Genomic DNA, 18420 nt, shown 5'->3' on the forward strand with positions numbered 1-18420 from the left:
ACAGCTGACGGACCTTGATCCTAATCAAAGGTTTTGTAGGCTGTTGTCAACACCCCACAACACAGGACAAAAGAAATTCATCTAGGGCTGCTGGTTGTACAATCTATTGATCCATGTCGCCCCCACACAGCGTTCTCACCTTCCACAGTAACTTGCACCTCCTGGCCATGTCTTTGAGGTCCTGGGTGGTCAGTAACTGAACACCTGTACCTGAGTACAGAGTGACTCGGAGTAACCCAGAACATCAGAACAGCCTGATGCTGTGGTCTGTCTCTGCACAGGATGTTGGATGTTGGCTTACGGCCTATAGGGCCTGGCTGTCAACCACAAAGAATGCTGTAAGCCTACAGCTCGGACAACTTTCAACAATTTTGAGAGGTTAAGAGGTTTAATCTATTTGTAAAAGAAGTGACCATGCTTCCAACTGGTCAAAAGACAATTAACGCCACATTCAAATGATATGAACAGGTCATGAAATATATTAGCCCTTTTAGAATTTGTCATTCTGCCCATAAAATTGTTGTTTTTCTTTAGTCTATGTTGGACATAGTGTTGTAACTATGTAGCTAAACTTGCCACAAATACATATTTCCATCAGTCAACTTGCGATCTAAAGACCAACACAAACCGCAAAACCCCATCTGTCAAAAACGTCAGGAGTCACAGCCCAAATCAAACAACATCCTGACACGTGTTTTAAAAGGTATTTCCTCACACTTACCTTGATAAAATGGACCATCATGAAGCATGTCCTGCAGCTCAAAGCTTTTTCCTCCACTGGAAACTTTGATGCCTCCTCTGGAAAAACTCGCCAAGGGTGGCAGGGAAGTGATGAAAGGTGGGACAGGTGAGGCAGCCGCACCACATCTGAACCCTTTTGATGCCCATGACAAATATGTGCTGGTATCTGGCGCCCCCTTGTGGTATTACTGCAAACCAAGTTTACTGCCAGCAAACAACATTAACCGGAGGCGGAAACACTCAGTGCGGTACGTAGCAGTGGCTAAGTAACCAGCACAGACTACTGTGCAGAAGAAGTCAAGGGAGGATTATCACATTCATTTTAACACTGAGAGGAACATTTCCATTTGAGAAGATATTGATGTCATATTGTGGAACCCAAAACGGCGGGTGAGTGTGTGAAAACAGGCTGTTTTTTATATTTTATTGTCGTATTTGACTCGCCGTCTAGATGCTTTCTGTTAGCTGGCTAGCTAGCTAACTTAAGTTAGCCAGTTTATGTAATCATGGCGGATTGTTGTCGAGCAGCTCCGCACTGGTTTATGCTAGTTATCCTGTAGTTACATGTTATATGAGATATTTGAGATATTTTAAAAGAATGCATGCGGTTTGAAGTGTGCCTGACTGTACTTCTGTATACATAAATGATCACAATAAGTCAAAATCATAGGAGGGAAAAAGAAGTAAGACAATAAAATCCAGTCTCACTTCTTGGTCGTCTTGGCTCAACAGTCAACGGCAGATGTGTTATGTGTCATCTGTTATGTTTTTCTGTCCTCCCAGCCGCCGCAGCAAATGGGACCAGCCCGGCCCTGGCTCTGGTGGGATGGGGGAGGCAGAAGCTGCACCCACCGGTGCTCTGGATGCTGCAGCTGCGGTGGCTGCCAAGATCAATGCTATGTTGGTAGCTAAGGGCAAACTCAAACCCTCGCAGATAGGCATCCCGGGACCACCTGATAAGGTAATATGGAGCATCATTTATGCATAAGATATGCCTGGTTAGTCTATAATACTGTTGAGTGACCGTGTCCCCTAATAACTTGTGACACATCATTTATCTCGACTCCACTACTCTCTCAGTCTGTATGTATTGGGAAGCCGCCAGTACCAACAAAGGCCAAAGATGACTTGGTCGTAGCTGAGGTTGAGATCAATGATGTCCCAATTACCTGTCGTAATCTGCTAACACGCGGACAAACACAGGATGAGGTCAGTAACAATATTATCAATATCAATATAATCATGTCGCACATAATTAAGTCCATCACTAGCTTTGTGGACTATTTATTGACATGCACTCTACCTCACTTGTTTTTCTGCAGATCAGTAAAGTTAGCGGCGCTGCAGTTTCAACCAGAGGCCGTTACATGACAGCAGAAGAGAAGGGCAAAGCGCTACCAGGGTGACTTCTCTCTCCTCTCATTTTCAGATACTGATCATAAAAACTAGTTAACTTGCTGCTTTAATTATTATTTTAACACAACCCTTCTGCTCTTTCCACATAGGGATCGACCTCTGTATCTGCATGTCCAAGGACAGACTAGAGAGCTCGTCGACAGTCAGTATTTTTTCAGACTTTTTTCATGAATGTGTGTCTTCATATAACATGTGATTAAACTGATGGTTTCGTTCCCTTGTTCTCCAGGGGCAGTTAATAGAATCAAGGAGATCATCACCAATGGTGTGGTGAAGGCTGCAACTGCCTCATCATCTTCTTCACCCTTCTCCCCTAGTGGGGCTTCAGTCACAGTTTACCAGCAGCACAACCCGCCTCCTCCCTCACTGCCCCCCATGACACACCACAAACCACACTTTCAGTCTGGGGTAAGACTGATAAATGATATTACCATTAAAGCTTAGTATACACTCTAAAAGCGTTGCTGACGGAGAAGACAATATTTGTAATTACCTACAGTAATGCATATAGTTGTATTTATGCCCTTTTGTTATCCGTCTTTTCTCAGATGCATTATGTTCAAGATAAAATCTTTGTGGGCCTGGAGCACGCTATTCTCGGGTTTGTGGTCAAAGAGCGGGTTGAGGGCCCTGGCTGTTCGTACCTGCAGCACATTCAGGCTGAGACTGGGGCCAAAGTCTTCCTCAGAGGAAAAGGATCAGGCTGTTTAGAGCCTGCCTCTGGACGAGAGGCCTTTGAACCCATGTACATCTACATTAGGTGGGTGTTGTCCTATTAATAAAAGATTAAGAACCTCTGCTTCTAAGAGATGATTCTTGCTTGTGTAATAATATGAACTAGTTTATTTTCCGTAGCATTGTGGGCTCAGTAGAACTAAATGCAGTCTGTTCTCTCTCCAGTCATCCTAAACCAGACGGACTCGCGGCAGCAAAAACCTTGTGTGAGAACCTGCTTCAGACGGTGAGTAATTTCCTGTTACTGTGAAATGTTAAACCGCAATACTTTGTCCAGGTCTGTGCTTTTCCATTCCAACTACAATTGACATTCATTACAAGCTCATACAACTCCAAATGCATGCTTTGTTGGCGTATACTGACATTGTTAACTGGCTGGAGGAAGAGCTGGATCACAGACCACCACCAGCTGACAGATTTGGCACAAGTCTAGCTGTCGAAAACACCCACACAGATCAAAGCAAATGTCCCAGGGATGTACATTAACTTTGGAACAATATATTCTTGACTAATCAAATTCTTAGCCATTATTAATCTATAATTTATTAATCAGTGATATCCCTTGTGCACACTACTAGAATTTCCAAATTGTGTAACTCTCGCTAACAAAATCAGTGACTACGTTTACATGTAGGCCTGTCGCGATAGTCAATAAATCAATTAATCGCACCAATAAAAAAAATGAGCTCGATAATTTTTCCGGCCGCGATAATTTCTATTTGCATGCTTGTTTGTTTTCTCTCTCTCTCTCTCTCTCTCTCTCTCTCTCTCTCCCAAAGAGACTGGAGGACCACTCTCGGTTCCTTAGCGTAACGAGGAGTGAACCCTCTTGTGAGTCGCATGGTCATGTGTGGAGGCGGGACTCCTGGCGGAGAGAGAGAGACAGAAAATGCGAGTAGTTGGAGCGGGGTTTTCCGCAGCACTTTGCCGTTAAAGCGCCGTCAAAAAAAGAAGACGTATATGAGCGATATCCGCCGCGTTACTCGGCGTCCGGTTTTCTCCCTTTCTTTCCAAACCACGCAGTTGACAACCTGCAGGTGGAGGCGGTGGAGACAGGCACGGACATAAACGCCGCTGTGGACTTGTCGGTCTTGCAAGCGGTTTCAGGAAAGTTGCTGTATGTGTCCGACAATGCACAGAACATTAACCGGTACAAGCCTACAGCTGTCAGTGTGTCAGAGGCTCACGGACGGTGAACTGAGACTCCGTTATCTGCTTGTCAAAAATCGCCACTTACTACTTAGCCAGAGGTAAACGCTAGCCATCAGTAAACAGAAGTGACGTGGTGGCTTGTGTGTGTGTGTGTGTGTGTGTGTGTGTGTGTGTGTGTGTGTGTGTGTGTGTGTGTGTGTGTGTGTGTGTGTGTGTGTGTGTCGTGGGCCCCCCCCCCCCCCGCGAAGCTCCGACCTGCAGAGGAGCAGAAGAAAGTATAGCTGCACCTTCGCCAAAATGAAGACTGAAAAACTGAACTATTTTGGTACAAACATTTACTCGCCATGTGGCAGATAGTCACATAGAAATAGGTAGATATAATGTATTATTTAAATTTAATATTTAGTGTTTAATAAATAATTGTTAAATGCAGTACAGAGTCTGTAGTCTATCACAAACGCTCGACTAATGCTGCAAACATTTGACAGCCAGTACGAATTACCTGGGAGAACATACGTGTCACAAACGGCAATTCCACAACTGTACAACAGCGTGAAAGACGACATACTAAAGGAGATCAAAGACCTATTGTGGATATTTAAAATGTCTTCCAGTTCCAGTGTTAAATATTCTTTAGAAATAAAAGTTTATTGATTTTTGAAAAGGTGTACCTGCATTATTATGTCATTATCATTACCGTATATTAGATGAAAATGGTCTCAGAACGATATACGAATATTATCGTTTATCGCAATAATTTCTTGGACAATTTATCATCCAGCAAAATTTGTTATCGTGACAGGCCTATTTACATGCACATAATATTCAGTTTTTTGGACCGTGCGAACACAGCGTCCCTCTTTCATTCCTTCAACCAGCTTCTTGAAAAGGTCGGCGTAGCGATATGTGCGCATATCCAAAAACCTGTTGATATCCAAGTCTTTGATAATTAAAAGTAGCTGTGTTTCTCCTTCTTATCGGTTCTCCACCCTGGCAAACTGTTGGCTGGTTGGTTTGTGTACAGAAACCATAGCAACGCACAGAGCTGACCATAAGCCTGCGGTGAAAACCCCGATTGAGACACATATTCCAAATGCGTTGCATATATGTCCAAACAATTCCCCTTTTCTTTTTTTTTTTTTTTAGATCAACTTTTTATTGTTTTTGTTTTTTTTATGCAGACATACAGAACAGAGACATACAAACTGAACAAGAACAAAACCCCTCACCCACCCTCTGCCGTCTCGAGGAAAATAAAATGTTACTGAATGTTACCAACCAACTCTGACAAACAAAGCTAAAAGTCAGTGTCAAAAAACAAGCACTTCCTTGTGGCATGAATGACAGCAATGTTCTGAGCTTTTACAGATGTTACATTTTAGTGGTATTTTCTTCAGACAGCTTCCTGCAGAAAGTAAAAAAAAGAAAGAAAAGAAGTTAAAAGAATAATTTGCTACTACCAGGAGGTATTAAATAAGTTGGAGACATATATATATAAAATAAAAGTGACAGACTTGCGAAAACCCAAGTCGGTCGGGCTTTTAACAGATGGAGACAATTATGGGATTATACAGTATATACTGTGTTTTTTTTATATATATACAGTGAGGAAAATAAGTATTTGAACACCCTGCTATTTTGCAAGTTCTCCCACTTAGAAATCATGGAGGGGTCTGAAATTGTCATCGTAGGTGCATGTCCACTGTGAGAGACATAATCTAAAAAAAAAAATCCAGAAATCACAATGTATGATTTTTTAACTATTTATTTGTATGATACAGCTGCAAATAAGTATTTGAACACCTGAGAAAATCGATGTTAATATTTGGTACAGTAGCCTTTGTTTGCAATTACAGAGGTCAAATGTTTCCTGTAGTTTTTCACCAGGTTTGCACACACTGCAGGAGGGATTTTGGCCCACTCCTCCACACAGATCTTCTCTAGATCAGTCAGGTTTCTGGGCTGTTGCTGAGAAACACGGAGTTTGAGCTCCCTCCAAAGATTCTCTATTGGGTTTAGGTCTGGAGACTGGCTAGGCCACGCCAGAACCTTGATATGCTTCTTACAGAGCCACTCCTTGGTTATCCTGGCTGTGTGCTTCGGGTCATTGTCATGTTGGAAGACCCAGCCTCGACCCATCTTCAATGCTCTAACTGAGGGAAGGAGGTTGTTCACCAAACTCTCGCAATACATGGCCCCGGTCATCCTCTCCTTAATACAGTGCAGTCGCCCTGTCCCATGTGCAGAAAAACACCCCCAAAGCATGATGCTACCACCCCCATGCTTCACAGTAGGGATGGTGTTCTTGGGATGGTACTCATCATTCTTCTTCCTCCAAACACGGTTAGTGGAATTATGACCAAAAAGTTCTATTTTGGTCTCATCTGACCACATGACTTTCTCCCATGACTCCTCTGGATCATCCAAATGGTCATTGGCAAACTTAAGACGGGCCTTGACATGTGCTGGTTTAAGCAGGGGAACCTTCGTGCCATGCATGATTTCAAACCATGACATCTTAGTGTATTACCAACAGTAACCTTGGAAACGGTGGTCCCAGCTCTTTTCAGGTCATTGACCAGCTCCTCCCGTGTAGTTCTGGGCTGATTTCTCACCTTTCTTAGGATCATTGAGACCCCACGAGGTGAGATCTTGCATGGAGCCCCAGTCCGAGGGAGACTGACAGTCATGTTTAGCTTCTTCCATTTTCTAATGATTGCTCCAACAGTGGACCTTTTTTCACCAAGCTGCTTGGCAATTTCCCTGTAGCCCTTTCCAGCCTTGTGGAGGTGTACAATTTGGTCTCTAGTGTCTTTGGACAGCTCTTTGGTCTTGGCCATGTTAGTAGTTGGATTCTTACTGATTTTATGGGATGGACAGGTGTCTTTATGCAGCTAACAACCTCAAACAGGGGCATCTAATTTAGGATAATAAATGGAGTGGAGGTGGACATTTTAAAGGCAGACTAACAGGTTTTTGAGGGTCAGAATTCTAGCTGATAGACAGGTGTTCAAATACTTATTTGCAGCTGTATCATACAAATAAATAGTTAAAAAATCATATATTGTGATTTCTGGATTATTTTTTTAGATTATGTCTCTCACAGTGGACATGCACCTACGATGACAATTTCAGACCCCTCCATGATTTCTAAGTGGGAGAACTTGCAAAATAGCAGGGTGTTCAAATCTTATTTTCCTCACTGTACATATATAGTTCTAATTATTATACAGTAGGTTTATGCAATGTTGTCTTCCATAAGTGACATGTTACATTTTAGTTTTTGCTGTTGTCTTAACATGTTTACCTACAATAGTACATTTTCATATTTTAGTTCCTTGAACTACTAACATCCTGAAGAACAATGTTTGTCTTTGTCTAGGTTCATGCAGAGTATTCTCGTTTCCTCAATCAAATGAGCTCAATGATGCCGACACAACAAGGTACAATATAGCCGATGGCTTTCTGTGGTTTAGATTTATCACTTGATTTGGCAATGCAATCAATTGTAGAAGTCATTGGAAGAGTCTGACTTGATCTGTTTCTCACCCATCCCCCCCTCCAGGCTTTACACAGCCTCCAGTGGTGAATGGGATGCCTCCGCAGCCTCCTTACTACCCCCCTGCTGGATACCAGCCAGGCTACGCCATGCCTGTACCACCACCTCAGCCACAACCTGTCTCTCTACCTTACACTATCCCACCTCCTATACATCCCGCTGCACCTGCAGGTGTGCCTCCTCAGTACTCCCTCCCCCCTGCCCCCGCCCCCGCTCACACCCTCGCTCCAGCTCCTGCCGCTGCTTCAGGCACTATGCCACAGGTAGGACCGAGCCATCAAAACCATGTGTGCAAAGCATGCAAATAATAATACTTACTATATGTCTTTCCATCCCTGCAGACTCTTCCTCCTGTACCTTTTCCTCCATCAGCTGCAGCGCCACCTAAACCTCCACCTCCCGCCGCTCCAGTCAACCCACCACAGAAAAGACGTTTCACAGAGGAGATCCCAGATGAGAGGAACAGCGGCCTACTCGGATACCAGGTGATAATCAGCTCTTCCACCTTTACAACCCCTCATCATTCTGCTGTTTTTTTATTTCCCCCTTCTTTTCTCTACCTTTTGGCCCCCATGTTTTTTTGTGTGTGTGTCTTTAACTGCTCTATTACTACCATTTCATCCTTTCTTCAAATGTTTTACGTACATTGTTGAGATGGCATTGTTTGCTGTTTCCTGTTCACTTACAGTTTCTACTGGTAATAAGGCGTTTCAGAAAAAGGTATTATTAATACTGATAAGCTTTAAGTATCTTTCATAGTGGCTGGGGAAATGTCAGAGTAATCAGACCTGTGGTAAGCTATTCACAATGACAGTTTTTTTTTTCTTTGGTGTTGATATAGTTATTAGTCATAGTAGCTAGTGTCAGGACAGGGTTTAGTAGAGGATGTGTGCTAATTGCGCCTGTGTGTTTTTCTGCTCATAGCATGGACCCATTCATATGACTAATTTAGGTGCAGGCTTCCCAGTGGGCAGCCCAGAGACTACAGGACCCCCACCACAGAGTTCCTCTGGCCCACCGAGTGAGAGGGACAGGTACACAGTTTTGTTACATTTGTTTACATTTTATTAATGAAATATTAATAGTGTGCAAGGCCAGTAGGCATAGTTAACTCGAACCATTTCTCTCTGTGTTCTCCAGTAGGCAGCTAATGCCTCCACCTCTGCTGCCTGTGAATGGAGTGAGACCCAAGATGGAGGAACAAAGGGCACCGCAAGGCCCCGTGGGTAAGGGTATTATCCTGTGGACTCACAAATCCCTGCCCAAATCCACAGTCCCCCTGACTGTGGACTGTGCCCTTTATAAGCTCAACCTGGATCTATTCACATCTTTAATGTAGAGCTGCAAAGAGTAAAATGTAAATCCTCTCCCGGGCCACTAGACTGTGTCTAAATGTCAGTGGTCTCACTTGAGATTAGAGAGGTATAGCTGTTACATAAATCCCAAGAGTTTCCAAAAAAAGGTTGTATTTCTTTGGATTTGAATAATGATGCTTCTGTGGCAGATTAGATAAATACTCAAACTGGGCCTTATGCTTTTTATGATTCTTGCAGGATTCTGCTGCTGTGACTAGAAATCTCCAGATAGTGAGGCGGAGCTATGACCCGACATCTTTTGTGCATTGTTTGTTTAAGAAGTGTGATAAATCGAGTCGACGTGACCGTCCCATTCTGATTACATCATCAGTCTGGGGTTGTTTGTAGTTTGTTTGCTTTCCTCACTAACGAGAATCTCTCCTGTTTTTGTGTTTTTCTCTTTTTCTCTGTGTTTTTCTTCTCTTCCATGTATCTCTGGGGTGATGCCGGATTCTGATTGGGGGTGGGGCAACACTCGTCCTGTGACGCTGTCCTACTACTCGATTGGACGGCTCCCCACCAACCAATGGCTGCTGTCGAATGGCTGCCCCCTCCTCCACTCTGCTGACAAACTATGATTTAAATCTATTAACTACTTGTTTCTCCCCAAATGTGTTTGGAATAATGAACTTGAACTTGTCCTATGTGAAACATGTTGCTGCTGTTTTTTGTGTATTTTTTCCTCTCCAAATGTGCCACCTCTTTCTTTTCTTTCTTTCTTTCTTCTGTGTGCTTCCCTTCTTCTTTCAGAGCCCTCAGTGAAGAGAATGAAAACTGGTCTGGTGGCGTACGCCGGCGACTCCTCTGATGAAGAGGAAGACCACTCAACCTCCAAAGCCTCAGGGCCAGGTAACCCTGGGGCAGTTCCCCCCCACTCCACCTCCTCAGGCTGGACACAGGGCTACCGCTGCCCTCCTCCACCTCCCCCTCGTGCTAAGGCACAGCCACAGCAGCAGTCTATGCCCTTCTGGATGGCACCCTAAAACAGGAAAAATCTAAACTCCCTCAGTGCTTTGTGCCGAGTCTTACAGGATGTTGACCCAAACTGAGCCTGTCTTTTTCCACCACTCATCACCTGTTCATCACATGGATGACTCCGCTACACGTTGGTTGCAGCATTATTTTAATACATGGGTCCAAATTGACATATTAATGTTTTGGGGAACTACTAAACTTTTGGTGCACACATTATAGTTTGAAGATAAACATTTGCAGGACTGATACTCAAACTATTTTGTGAATGTATAGATGGTCAGATGAGCGATATTCTGCCTCCAGTTTTATTTGGAATGGTTTGAAAACATGCCAGGTGAAGTGTTTATTGAATATAGTGTCTTTGTAAAAACAATAACACAAGGCAATGATGTTGCACATCACTGACCACTTTTCATTTTATCCCTAGTACAGATTTTTGTTACCTCCTTTTCTTTCCTTTTTCCCTGTCCAGATCAGTGACACCATCCTTTCCTATTCTGGTCTTTTTGTACAGATCATATTGGACTAATATGTAGTAAAGCTATGGAATTTATTTCATGCTTTTATGAAATAAATAAACTTAATTTATTGCCGTGTTTGAGCTTGCGATTCTTAGTAATGTGTATTTTCCTTATTAAAGTCTGTTCTGCCACACTTCATCACAAACCTCACATTTGCCAATTAGCTATCAACAGTTCTGCCTGCCAAAATAAAAATGGATTAAGTGACTTTCTGCAGAATTTATATTCATCCTCACATTAAAAAACATTTTGCCTGTAAAGGTTTTGCAATGATGATAACTTTTAAACTTAAGCAAAAAATGTAATGCCATTTAAGCAGTACAATTTTTGCATTCTTAATCAGAACAGAAATATTTTCATATTTAAAAACTGTTAAGAAAATAAGGTACACAATGTCATGTAGCATGATGAGCTATTATTACTGTTACGAAGGGCTGAATGCTAAAATGGAGCCCTGCACAGCTTCAGATCATCTCTAGCTCTGGCTCTCTTGGAGGGTTTTTCTTGTTATACTGAGTGATGCGGCTCTCCATGACCGGCCGGAAGTGGCGGATCAGTCCCTGCAGATGAAAAACAAAAGGTGAAGAAGGACCAAAGCCCTTATTATTAATATGTAAATTGGTACTTGAACTTGTAGTCTCGCTTTACCAGACCCTCCTCCAAAGCGTGCTGGAGGAGAGCCTGGCTACTCCACAAAGCATTTGGGGATGGGAGGAAAATGTGCTCTGGTTTATTGGCATTTCTTTAAACCAATCACAATCATCTGAAAAATAGGCTCGGAAGGAACTTGTTTAGGTGGAACGTGTATTTATCTATTTTTTTAACCTTTATTTATTCAGGGAAGGTTCACTGAGAGGAAGCCTCTCTTTTGCAGGAACGCCCTGATCACATTCATAACAGGAAGCTGCCCAGTACAACCACAGTCTGATCTGCTGGCCACTGAGCAGCTCCACTGGAGCGGTTGGAGGTTAAGGGACTTGCTCAAGGGCACCTCAGTGGTGGTAATGAGGGAGGGACAAGCGCTGCTCTTTCACTTTCCCCACCCAGATTTTATCCTGTCGGTCTGGGGATTGAACAGACGACCTCCCGGTCACAAGTTCTCTTCTTTAACATTTAGGCCACCACTGCCAATAGATTCCCCCCCCCCTAAATTTTAGAAGAAAAATCTTACAAAAGTTGTTTTAGTCTTGCAGCAGAAAACTCTGATTGGACAGATAGGCTAGCTAGCTCTCTGGATTTACCTTGCAGAGATCTGAGGAGCAGTTAACCATAGTCCTCATATATCGACCAGAGTTTAAAATGGCAACATAAAGGAAGCCCAAGGCAACGGATATCCGGCCTAAATGAGTGAAATCCAACGGATTTTCTGGCGGCAACGGAGCAATCCCGGGAGTGGAACGTCAATGATATAGACTATCGAACTTGTAACTCAGTGTTTTATTAACAGCTTTGTTGGACTGGTAAAAAAAAACAAAAAACAAGAGGTCACCTGCACAGGCCAGGCAGCTCCATCCCCCAGGGCACAGATGGTGTGTCCCTCTATTTGCTTGCTTAGCTCCCAGATCATGTCGATCTCTGAAGCTGCTGCTTCTCCTCGAACAAACCTCCACATCATTTTATCCATCCAGTCGACTCCTGAAGAAGGGAACAAAGAGGAAAGATGAATACAACAGAAAAGTACTCACACTGGAGACCACCCTTAACCTTTAAGCAATGTTTCGACCAAACAGATCTTCTTCTGGCAAATACCCACATGAAGGGAATTAACTACTAGGGAACTACTTTTACTATTTTTTTTTTTATTCACAATTTAACACGTATCACACACATACTCCTAAACACAGCCACACAAAACAATAGGGACAATACAGAAATAATAATAATAATAATCCTATGCTACCACAGTCTGTGGGTTATCCATTATTCAATGTGAATTTGTCATTTTATAGTCTTTATATAATTCAATACTAAGGACTATGTGGATAGGAAATCTTGCAGTCTTGAATGCCGTTTACTTGTAATTTCTTCAATGGGCAACAAGTCTATTATCTGCTCCAGCCATTGACCCAAGGTGGGTCCTGACTGGGAAATCCATGTAGTAAGTATACATCTTTTAGCAAAATAGGAAAACATTGTAAACACACATTTTCTTGTATAGGGAAACTTATTTTCCACATCATAATTCAACAAATATAACATAGGGTATACAGTAGCTCAAAAGTACAGTTACACATATCTTGAATTGCTTTATGAATCTTCTCCCAAAAGGAGTAAACAGCATAAATGTTCCTGATTCAGTTCCACATTTTCTACACATTGGATAATTTGTATCACCAAATCCATTAAGCTTCACTGGAACTATATAGTATATATATAGTATACAGGAATTTATAATTAGTTTCTTTAATTTTAATGTTTGTAGTCAAAGGTGAGGTCAATTCCGTGCACAGACTGAACTTCTTTTTAAGCTCTAGTTCCCAATTTGTTCTCAAAGAAGAAAAGGAGTTCTGGGAACTTTCAGACAAAATTCTATGCAAGTGAGATATCTTCCCCTTAAGCGAAGTAGCAGAGATAATAAATTGTTCCAGCTCAGTGGGATCGAGTCTAAATTGTCCCTTTTTATGTAAAGATACAATGATGTGATGAACCTGCAAGTATTTTAAAAAGTCTGTTCTAGGAATTTGATATTCTGCACAAATAGCATAAAGGATTTAACGGACTCAGAGTCTTCATCAAACATATAAACAACAACTACTTTTGATACTTTAAGTGCATTTTGTTTTTAATACTTATTCATGCTAAGTTTTACTTCAGTTAAATTTTGAATGCAGGCTTTCACTTGTACTGGAGTATTTTTACATTGCAGCAGTGTTTCTTTTACCTAAATATAAGCTCTGAGTACTTCTCCCACCACTCAAGTAATATGTGGGTTGTAAAAGCTTAAGGGAGCACTGATTCCACTGTGCAGGTAGCCTGCTTCTATTGTATTCATGATGACTTTTTCAGCACCTATCTCACTGAGTGATGTGGACACGACTATTCAAGCCAATTAGAGAGAAATGGCCTCTGAAAAATACAGACAGTGTTGTGTCAAACAAACTCACTGCATGTTGACTGTCTTGTTACTAGTGTTAAATACATTGTGCAGTCCCTTACCCTCTCTGCAGGGGGTGCACTGGCCACAGCTCTCATGTTTGTAGAACTCAACCAAACGTGCGATGGCTCGGATCACATCGGTCTGGAGGAAAACAACATACAACATAAAATTCTCAGGTGCAGTGTATTTTGTTATGCACATTATTCAGGAATCTATTTACCGATTTATCCAAAACTATGATGGCAGCAGTTCCCAGTGCAGTCTCAGCACGGACCAGGTCATCGAAATCCATCAAAACATCGTCGCACACATGGCGAGGGATGATGGGAGTGGAGGACCCCCCTGGGATCACTCCTAATAGATTGTCCCAGCTGCCCCTCACTCCCCCTGCACCAATCACACAAGAGGAGAGAGGAAGTCATGTCAACATATTGTAAAGTAAACCAGCATCAACACAGAGGTGGACTGTAAACACACACACCTGCGTGTCTCTCTATTAGCTCCCTCAGAGGAATAGACATCTCCTCCTCCACCGTGCATGGTGTGTTCACGTGACCGGAGATGTTGAACAGCTTTGTCCCAGAGTTCCTCTCTCTCCCAAAGCTGGCAAACCAAGCTCCGCCTCGACGACAGATCGCAGGCGCCACAGCAACTGTCTCCACGTTGGAAACTGTTGTCGGGCATCCAAACACCCCTTAAAGGAGAGAGTGAAGCAGTGAATAATCACTTAAAGCAGTGTTTCCCAACCTTTTTTCCTTGGCGCCACCCCCCTACTTATGTCTAAGAAAAGCTGAGCCCCCCCTCCCGAAACCGAAGTGGAGGTAACTCTCGAGATAGAGCCTTACTTTCTTTTTTGATAGAGAGCAGTTATCAGCACTTTTACTTTTCTCCGTCATGTTTCATTCATGAAACAGTGATGCCGTGGCGGGATGATAGCAGCTAGCAGCTGACCTGATGACAGCAAGGGTCCCAGGTTAAGAGGTCCCGGAGGTTTGGCCTACTAAGTAGCCTGCCTACAATGTTAAGCGAGAACTAAAATATATAGTTTTTATACCGACTTTTGTATACATTATATATTCTAGTGTATTATCATAATTTGTTTAACGTGCACATATTTTTTTTTTTACCTCAACCTCAAACCAGATAAAGACTTGCGCCCCCCTCTCTGATCTTTGCCGCCCCCCTGAGGGGTCCCCGGACCCCAGGTTGGGAACCACTGACTTAAAGGACCAGTGTGTAAGATTTAGGGGGATCTATTGGCAGAAAGGTAATAGAATATTCATAATAATAATATATTCATATCATGTTTTCATTAGTGTATATTCCTGAAACCTGAAACTAAGAGTTGTTGCGTTTTCGTTAGCTTAGAATGAGCCCTTCATATCTACATAGGGAGCGAGTCCTCTTCCACGGAGCCTGCCATGTTGCACCGCCATGTTTCTACAGTAGCCCAGAACGGACAAACTACACACTGGCTCTAGAAAGGGCCTTTCATGTTTTTATATTACCTGAAGGCCACCGTAGGTAGACTGGGTAAACCCAGCCCGATCTGCCGGCGATTTGATTTCGCCCTGCAGCTCAGGCTGGAAACCTGTACATTATTCTATCTTGCTTCCGTTACAAATTTGCGGGGACCAATCACAAACTGACTTATCCACCTGCCGCGCTATTGGCGGGTTTAACACGATGACGGTAGAGAAGCGACCAAGCAGCTTTTTGTTTACATTCAAAATGCCGGGCACCAAAGCGCAGCAACCTGTTGATGCTGCTGTCGTTGCTACGTCACCCGGATCGTTGGTCTGATTGGTTGAAGGACTATCCAATTGCTTACAGAGTCATTTGAACTATGCCTGTTGATCACGCCTCTTGTGCAGTAGAAAAACAGCAGACTCCCCAGACTAATGTTCAATCTTAAAAGATTGAGCTTGTTCTGGTGATAGCCAGACTAAACCGTAGGTTCTCTACACGCTTGGAAAGGGAGGGGTGAGAGTAAAGGCCCAGACACACAGAGCCGACGGCCAAACGTCGGCAGAAAAGGCAGTTGGGCTGATCAGTCTCCCCAAATTGGTCAAAAAAGTGCCTCGGAACACACTAAAGCAACGAGACGTAATACGTCTCCGTAACAGCAGGCGGTGCTAATCTGTATTGTCAAAGACAGAATTCAAAGACAGACTGTCATGGCGGCTTGTTCAAAATACGATCTCATATTGTACTAAAATAGTTCACCGAAACGTGTTTCTGAAAACATTTTAAGCGAGAAATAGGCCATGCAGTTGCTGAATCTGTCTTCATTTCAGATCAACAAAGGTCAGTTTAAAAGATTTCGGCAGATTTTGAGAGACTCTAGTCACGCTCATTCCGCTCCCTGTTTCCGGGTTAGCACTCTACCAATCAGATGGGTCATTTGAGTCCGACTGCCGGCAGTGCCCACCCCACCGATTATACATGTCAAATCGGCCAAAATGAAGGCCGACGGCCCCTCGGACGGACGACGGCACGGAACACACCGAACAGACTCGAGTCACTGACCTCCCCAGAGTGTCCAACAGCCGATTATCGGCTCTGTGTGTCCGGGCCTTAAGGGTATTCAGTTGGTTGCAATCTGCAACCTCACTGCTAGATGCCACTAAATCCTACACACTGGTCCTTTAAACCACATTTAACCCCAGTAGGAAACCAAGAGTAGGAGGCTGTGGCGCTTTTACCTCACCTATGTCTGCAGGGAATGGCGGCTTGAGTCTAGGTTTCCCTTGTTTGCCCTCAAGAGACTCGATGAGAGCCGTCTCCTCCCCGCAGATATAGGCTCCGGCCCCCCGCATCACAAACACATCAAAGTCAAACCCAGAGCCACAGGCGTTCTTCCCTATCAGCCCTGCTTTGTATGCCTCATTGATAGCCACCTGTTTGAAGAGTAGAAACAAACAACACTTAGTATAAATCACACAACATCTATAGATTGACGAGTCATCCATCTATGCCTTTGCATACCTGTAGATTTGATGACTCATTATAAAACTCTCCTCTGATGTAGATGTACGCAGCACGAGCGCCCATGGCTCTCCCTGCAACCAGGCAGCCTTCTATTAGCTTATGGGGGTCATGACGCATTATCTCACGGTCTTTACATGTCCCAGGCTCCCCCTCATCAGCATTCACCACCAGGTACTTAGGCCTTAGAACACAGGAAAGAAGGAAACACTCAATAGACTGATACATCACCAGAGTGTCATTACTGGTGTGGACAGTGATGCTAAAGTGTCTCTGATGAATCTTAAATGTTTCTTTTCCTTTTCCTACCTGCCATCGCTGGGTTTGTTCATGAAGCTCCACTTCATGCCGGTGGGGAAGCCTGCTCCTCCTCTGCCTCGAAGCCCTGAGATTTTCACCTCATTTAGGATCCAGTCCGATCCCTTCAGTATGATCTCCTTAGTCTTATACCAGTCTCCTCGTCTCAGTGAGCCCTCGAGTCTGGTAGGAAGAGGGAGAGGTGAACAAGTATTTCTACTGAGTTTAGGTCCTTAGAGGCTGTCTGCAAGAAAAAAAAAAGTATTTTATGTTTTTACCTCCAGTTATGCCGGCCATATAAGTTGGTGAATATCCGGTCTTCGTCACTCAGAGGGCCAAATGTGGTCTTTTTTTGCTTTACATAATGACGGAGAGGAAGATAACAGAAAGTGTAATTGACGAAGCGCTATTTTATCTCTATAAGTTAGTATCTGTGAAGTGTACTGCGATAACTTCTGTTATGATTTTTCACTATAAATACAAATTGAATTTTACAGTACATGAAATGGGCAATAATTAGTATACTCTGCAATATAATTAACATAGGCCTAAAGTCCACAACACATTTCAATTCAATATACTTCTAATACTTTGTGACCATAACGTATACCTGTCGTATTTTATATATCATATAGAATATGAAAATGTTTAAGTCCAAAAACAAATTGATCAAAAATAGCTTATTAAAGAATATCATGTTTATCGCTGCAGTTCTGTTGGATAATCTCATTTGACTAAAACCTCAGTTACTTGCTGCGTGTCAAAACTCTCTGTATGAAAGTAGGCCTGTAGGCGAGTGTGCTGAGTTTTATTGCAGTGTGTTTTGCAGTGTGTAGCCTATATTGCAGTGTGCATGCAGGCCTACCTGCGGCTGTGCTGCAGTGCTGTAGGTCAGACGCGGAGCGACCTGACGCACCACAGCGCCCCACAGCATCCGCCGAGGCAGCATTCTGCAGGAGACAAACACCTCCAACTCACTTCAAACTGTTTTATCCTCCAAAGCTTTTCCTCCAAGAGCCTCCGTTTCACTTCTCGTACAATCAGAACGATTTCTGAAACCTCCGCTGTTACAGGAGCTGCAGTGGCCCTGCTGGTTTAGCTTAATTAAACTAAGAGGATAAAAGGAACTACGTCAAATCCTATCCCATCCGCCCGTGCAACGTCCCACAGGTGCGTGCGCGTTCACACAAAAACTGACAATTAATTGGTGAGTATCAGGGTCACTAAGAGGCGCTATCATCAAGGGACTTTGTACATGGTTAACAATGTTATAACTGGATTGTTAATGTGAAGATAACAATCACACGTATCCAGGGTCCATAAATAGCCCTTGACTGGCCTATTTGACAACTAGGCCTTTTTTCCCAGGCGACATTTTGACTTGTCTCAGTAGGAAAACTAATATAGGCCTACTTTTACTAATAACATTCACAATGGCTCAGTTCTATTCAGGTCCCCCAGTAAGCAATGACAATGAGCCAGCATGCACAACATCAGGACCCTGAAACTGAACCAGCTGAATGTAATTCAGCCATCTAACATGTCAAAATGTCTGCTGTGAAAAAGGGACACAAAAAGGGGAAA

At 43.2% G+C, this 18420-nt stretch overlaps 2 protein-coding genes across 3 annotated transcripts; one reads left to right on the forward strand and one right to left on the reverse strand.

Moving 5' to 3' along the window:
• Positions 1–962: 962 nt before the first annotated feature.
• Positions 963–10531, forward strand: khdc4 (KH domain containing 4, pre-mRNA splicing factor). Of its 2 annotated transcripts, XM_031299413.2 has the most exons (14): positions 963–1131; positions 1525–1702; positions 1822–1950; positions 2064–2143; positions 2247–2299; positions 2387–2565; positions 2706–2917; positions 3058–3118; positions 7427–7487; positions 7610–7866; positions 7945–8088; positions 8528–8637; positions 8744–8829; positions 9709–10531. In XM_031299413.2, exons 1-14 carry the CDS (start codon positions 1103–1105, stop codon positions 9939–9941), a joined length of 1812 nt encoding a protein of 603 aa, XP_031155273.1. In that variant the 5' UTR covers positions 963–1102; the 3' UTR covers positions 9942–10531. The 2 variants fall into 2 exon arrangements, with proteins under 2 accessions (XP_031155273.1, XP_031155275.1); XM_031299415.2 differs by having other exon boundaries at positions 8556–8637; positions 8744–10531.
• Positions 10225–17957, reverse strand: LOC116049602 (NADH dehydrogenase [ubiquinone] flavoprotein 1, mitochondrial-like). Its single transcript, XM_031299417.2, has 10 exons — positions 17702–17957; positions 17115–17197; positions 16849–17019; positions 16540–16723; positions 16262–16451; positions 14033–14245; positions 13772–13938; positions 13611–13692; positions 11944–12089; positions 10225–11014 (listed from the first exon to the last, which is right to left on the reverse strand). The coding sequence occupies exons 1-10, from the start codon at positions 17783–17785 to the stop codon at positions 10919–10921; spliced, it is 1416 nt and encodes a 471-aa protein (XP_031155277.1). The 5' UTR covers positions 17786–17957; the 3' UTR covers positions 10225–10918.
• Between the last annotated feature and the right edge of the window lie 463 nt (positions 17958–18420).

The sequence above is a fragment of the Sander lucioperca genome, chromosome 10 (genome assembly GCF_008315115.2).
Source record: "Sander lucioperca isolate FBNREF2018 chromosome 10, SLUC_FBN_1.2, whole genome shotgun sequence".
Lineage (NCBI taxonomy): Eukaryota > Metazoa > Chordata > Actinopteri > Perciformes > Percidae > Sander > Sander lucioperca.

Bases quoted from the DNA above. Each gene is read 5' to 3' on its own strand.
- LOC116049602 (XM_031299417.2), bottom strand. From the start codon at position 17,785: ATGCTGCCTCGGCGGATGCTGTGGGGCGCTGTGGTGCGTCAGGTCGCT. The intron at 13,693-13,771 runs GTAAATAGATTC...GTTTTCCTCCAG, and splicing joins TCATAGTTTTGGATAAATCG to ACCGATGTGATCCGAGCCAT. The intron at 11,015-11,943 runs GTGACCTCTTGT...TTTCATCTGCAG, and splicing joins GAGCTGCCTGGCCTGTGCAG to GGACTGATCCGCCACTTCCG.
- khdc4 (XM_031299413.2), top strand. From the start codon at position 1,103: ATGTCATATTGTGGAACCCAAAACGGCGG. The intron at 1,951-2,063 runs GTCAGTAACAAT...GTTTTTCTGCAG, and splicing joins GCGGACAAACACAGGATGAG to ATCAGTAAAGTTAGCGGCGC. The intron at 2,566-2,705 runs GTAAGACTGATA...GTCTTTTCTCAG, and splicing joins AACCACACTTTCAGTCTGGG to ATGCATTATGTTCAAGATAA.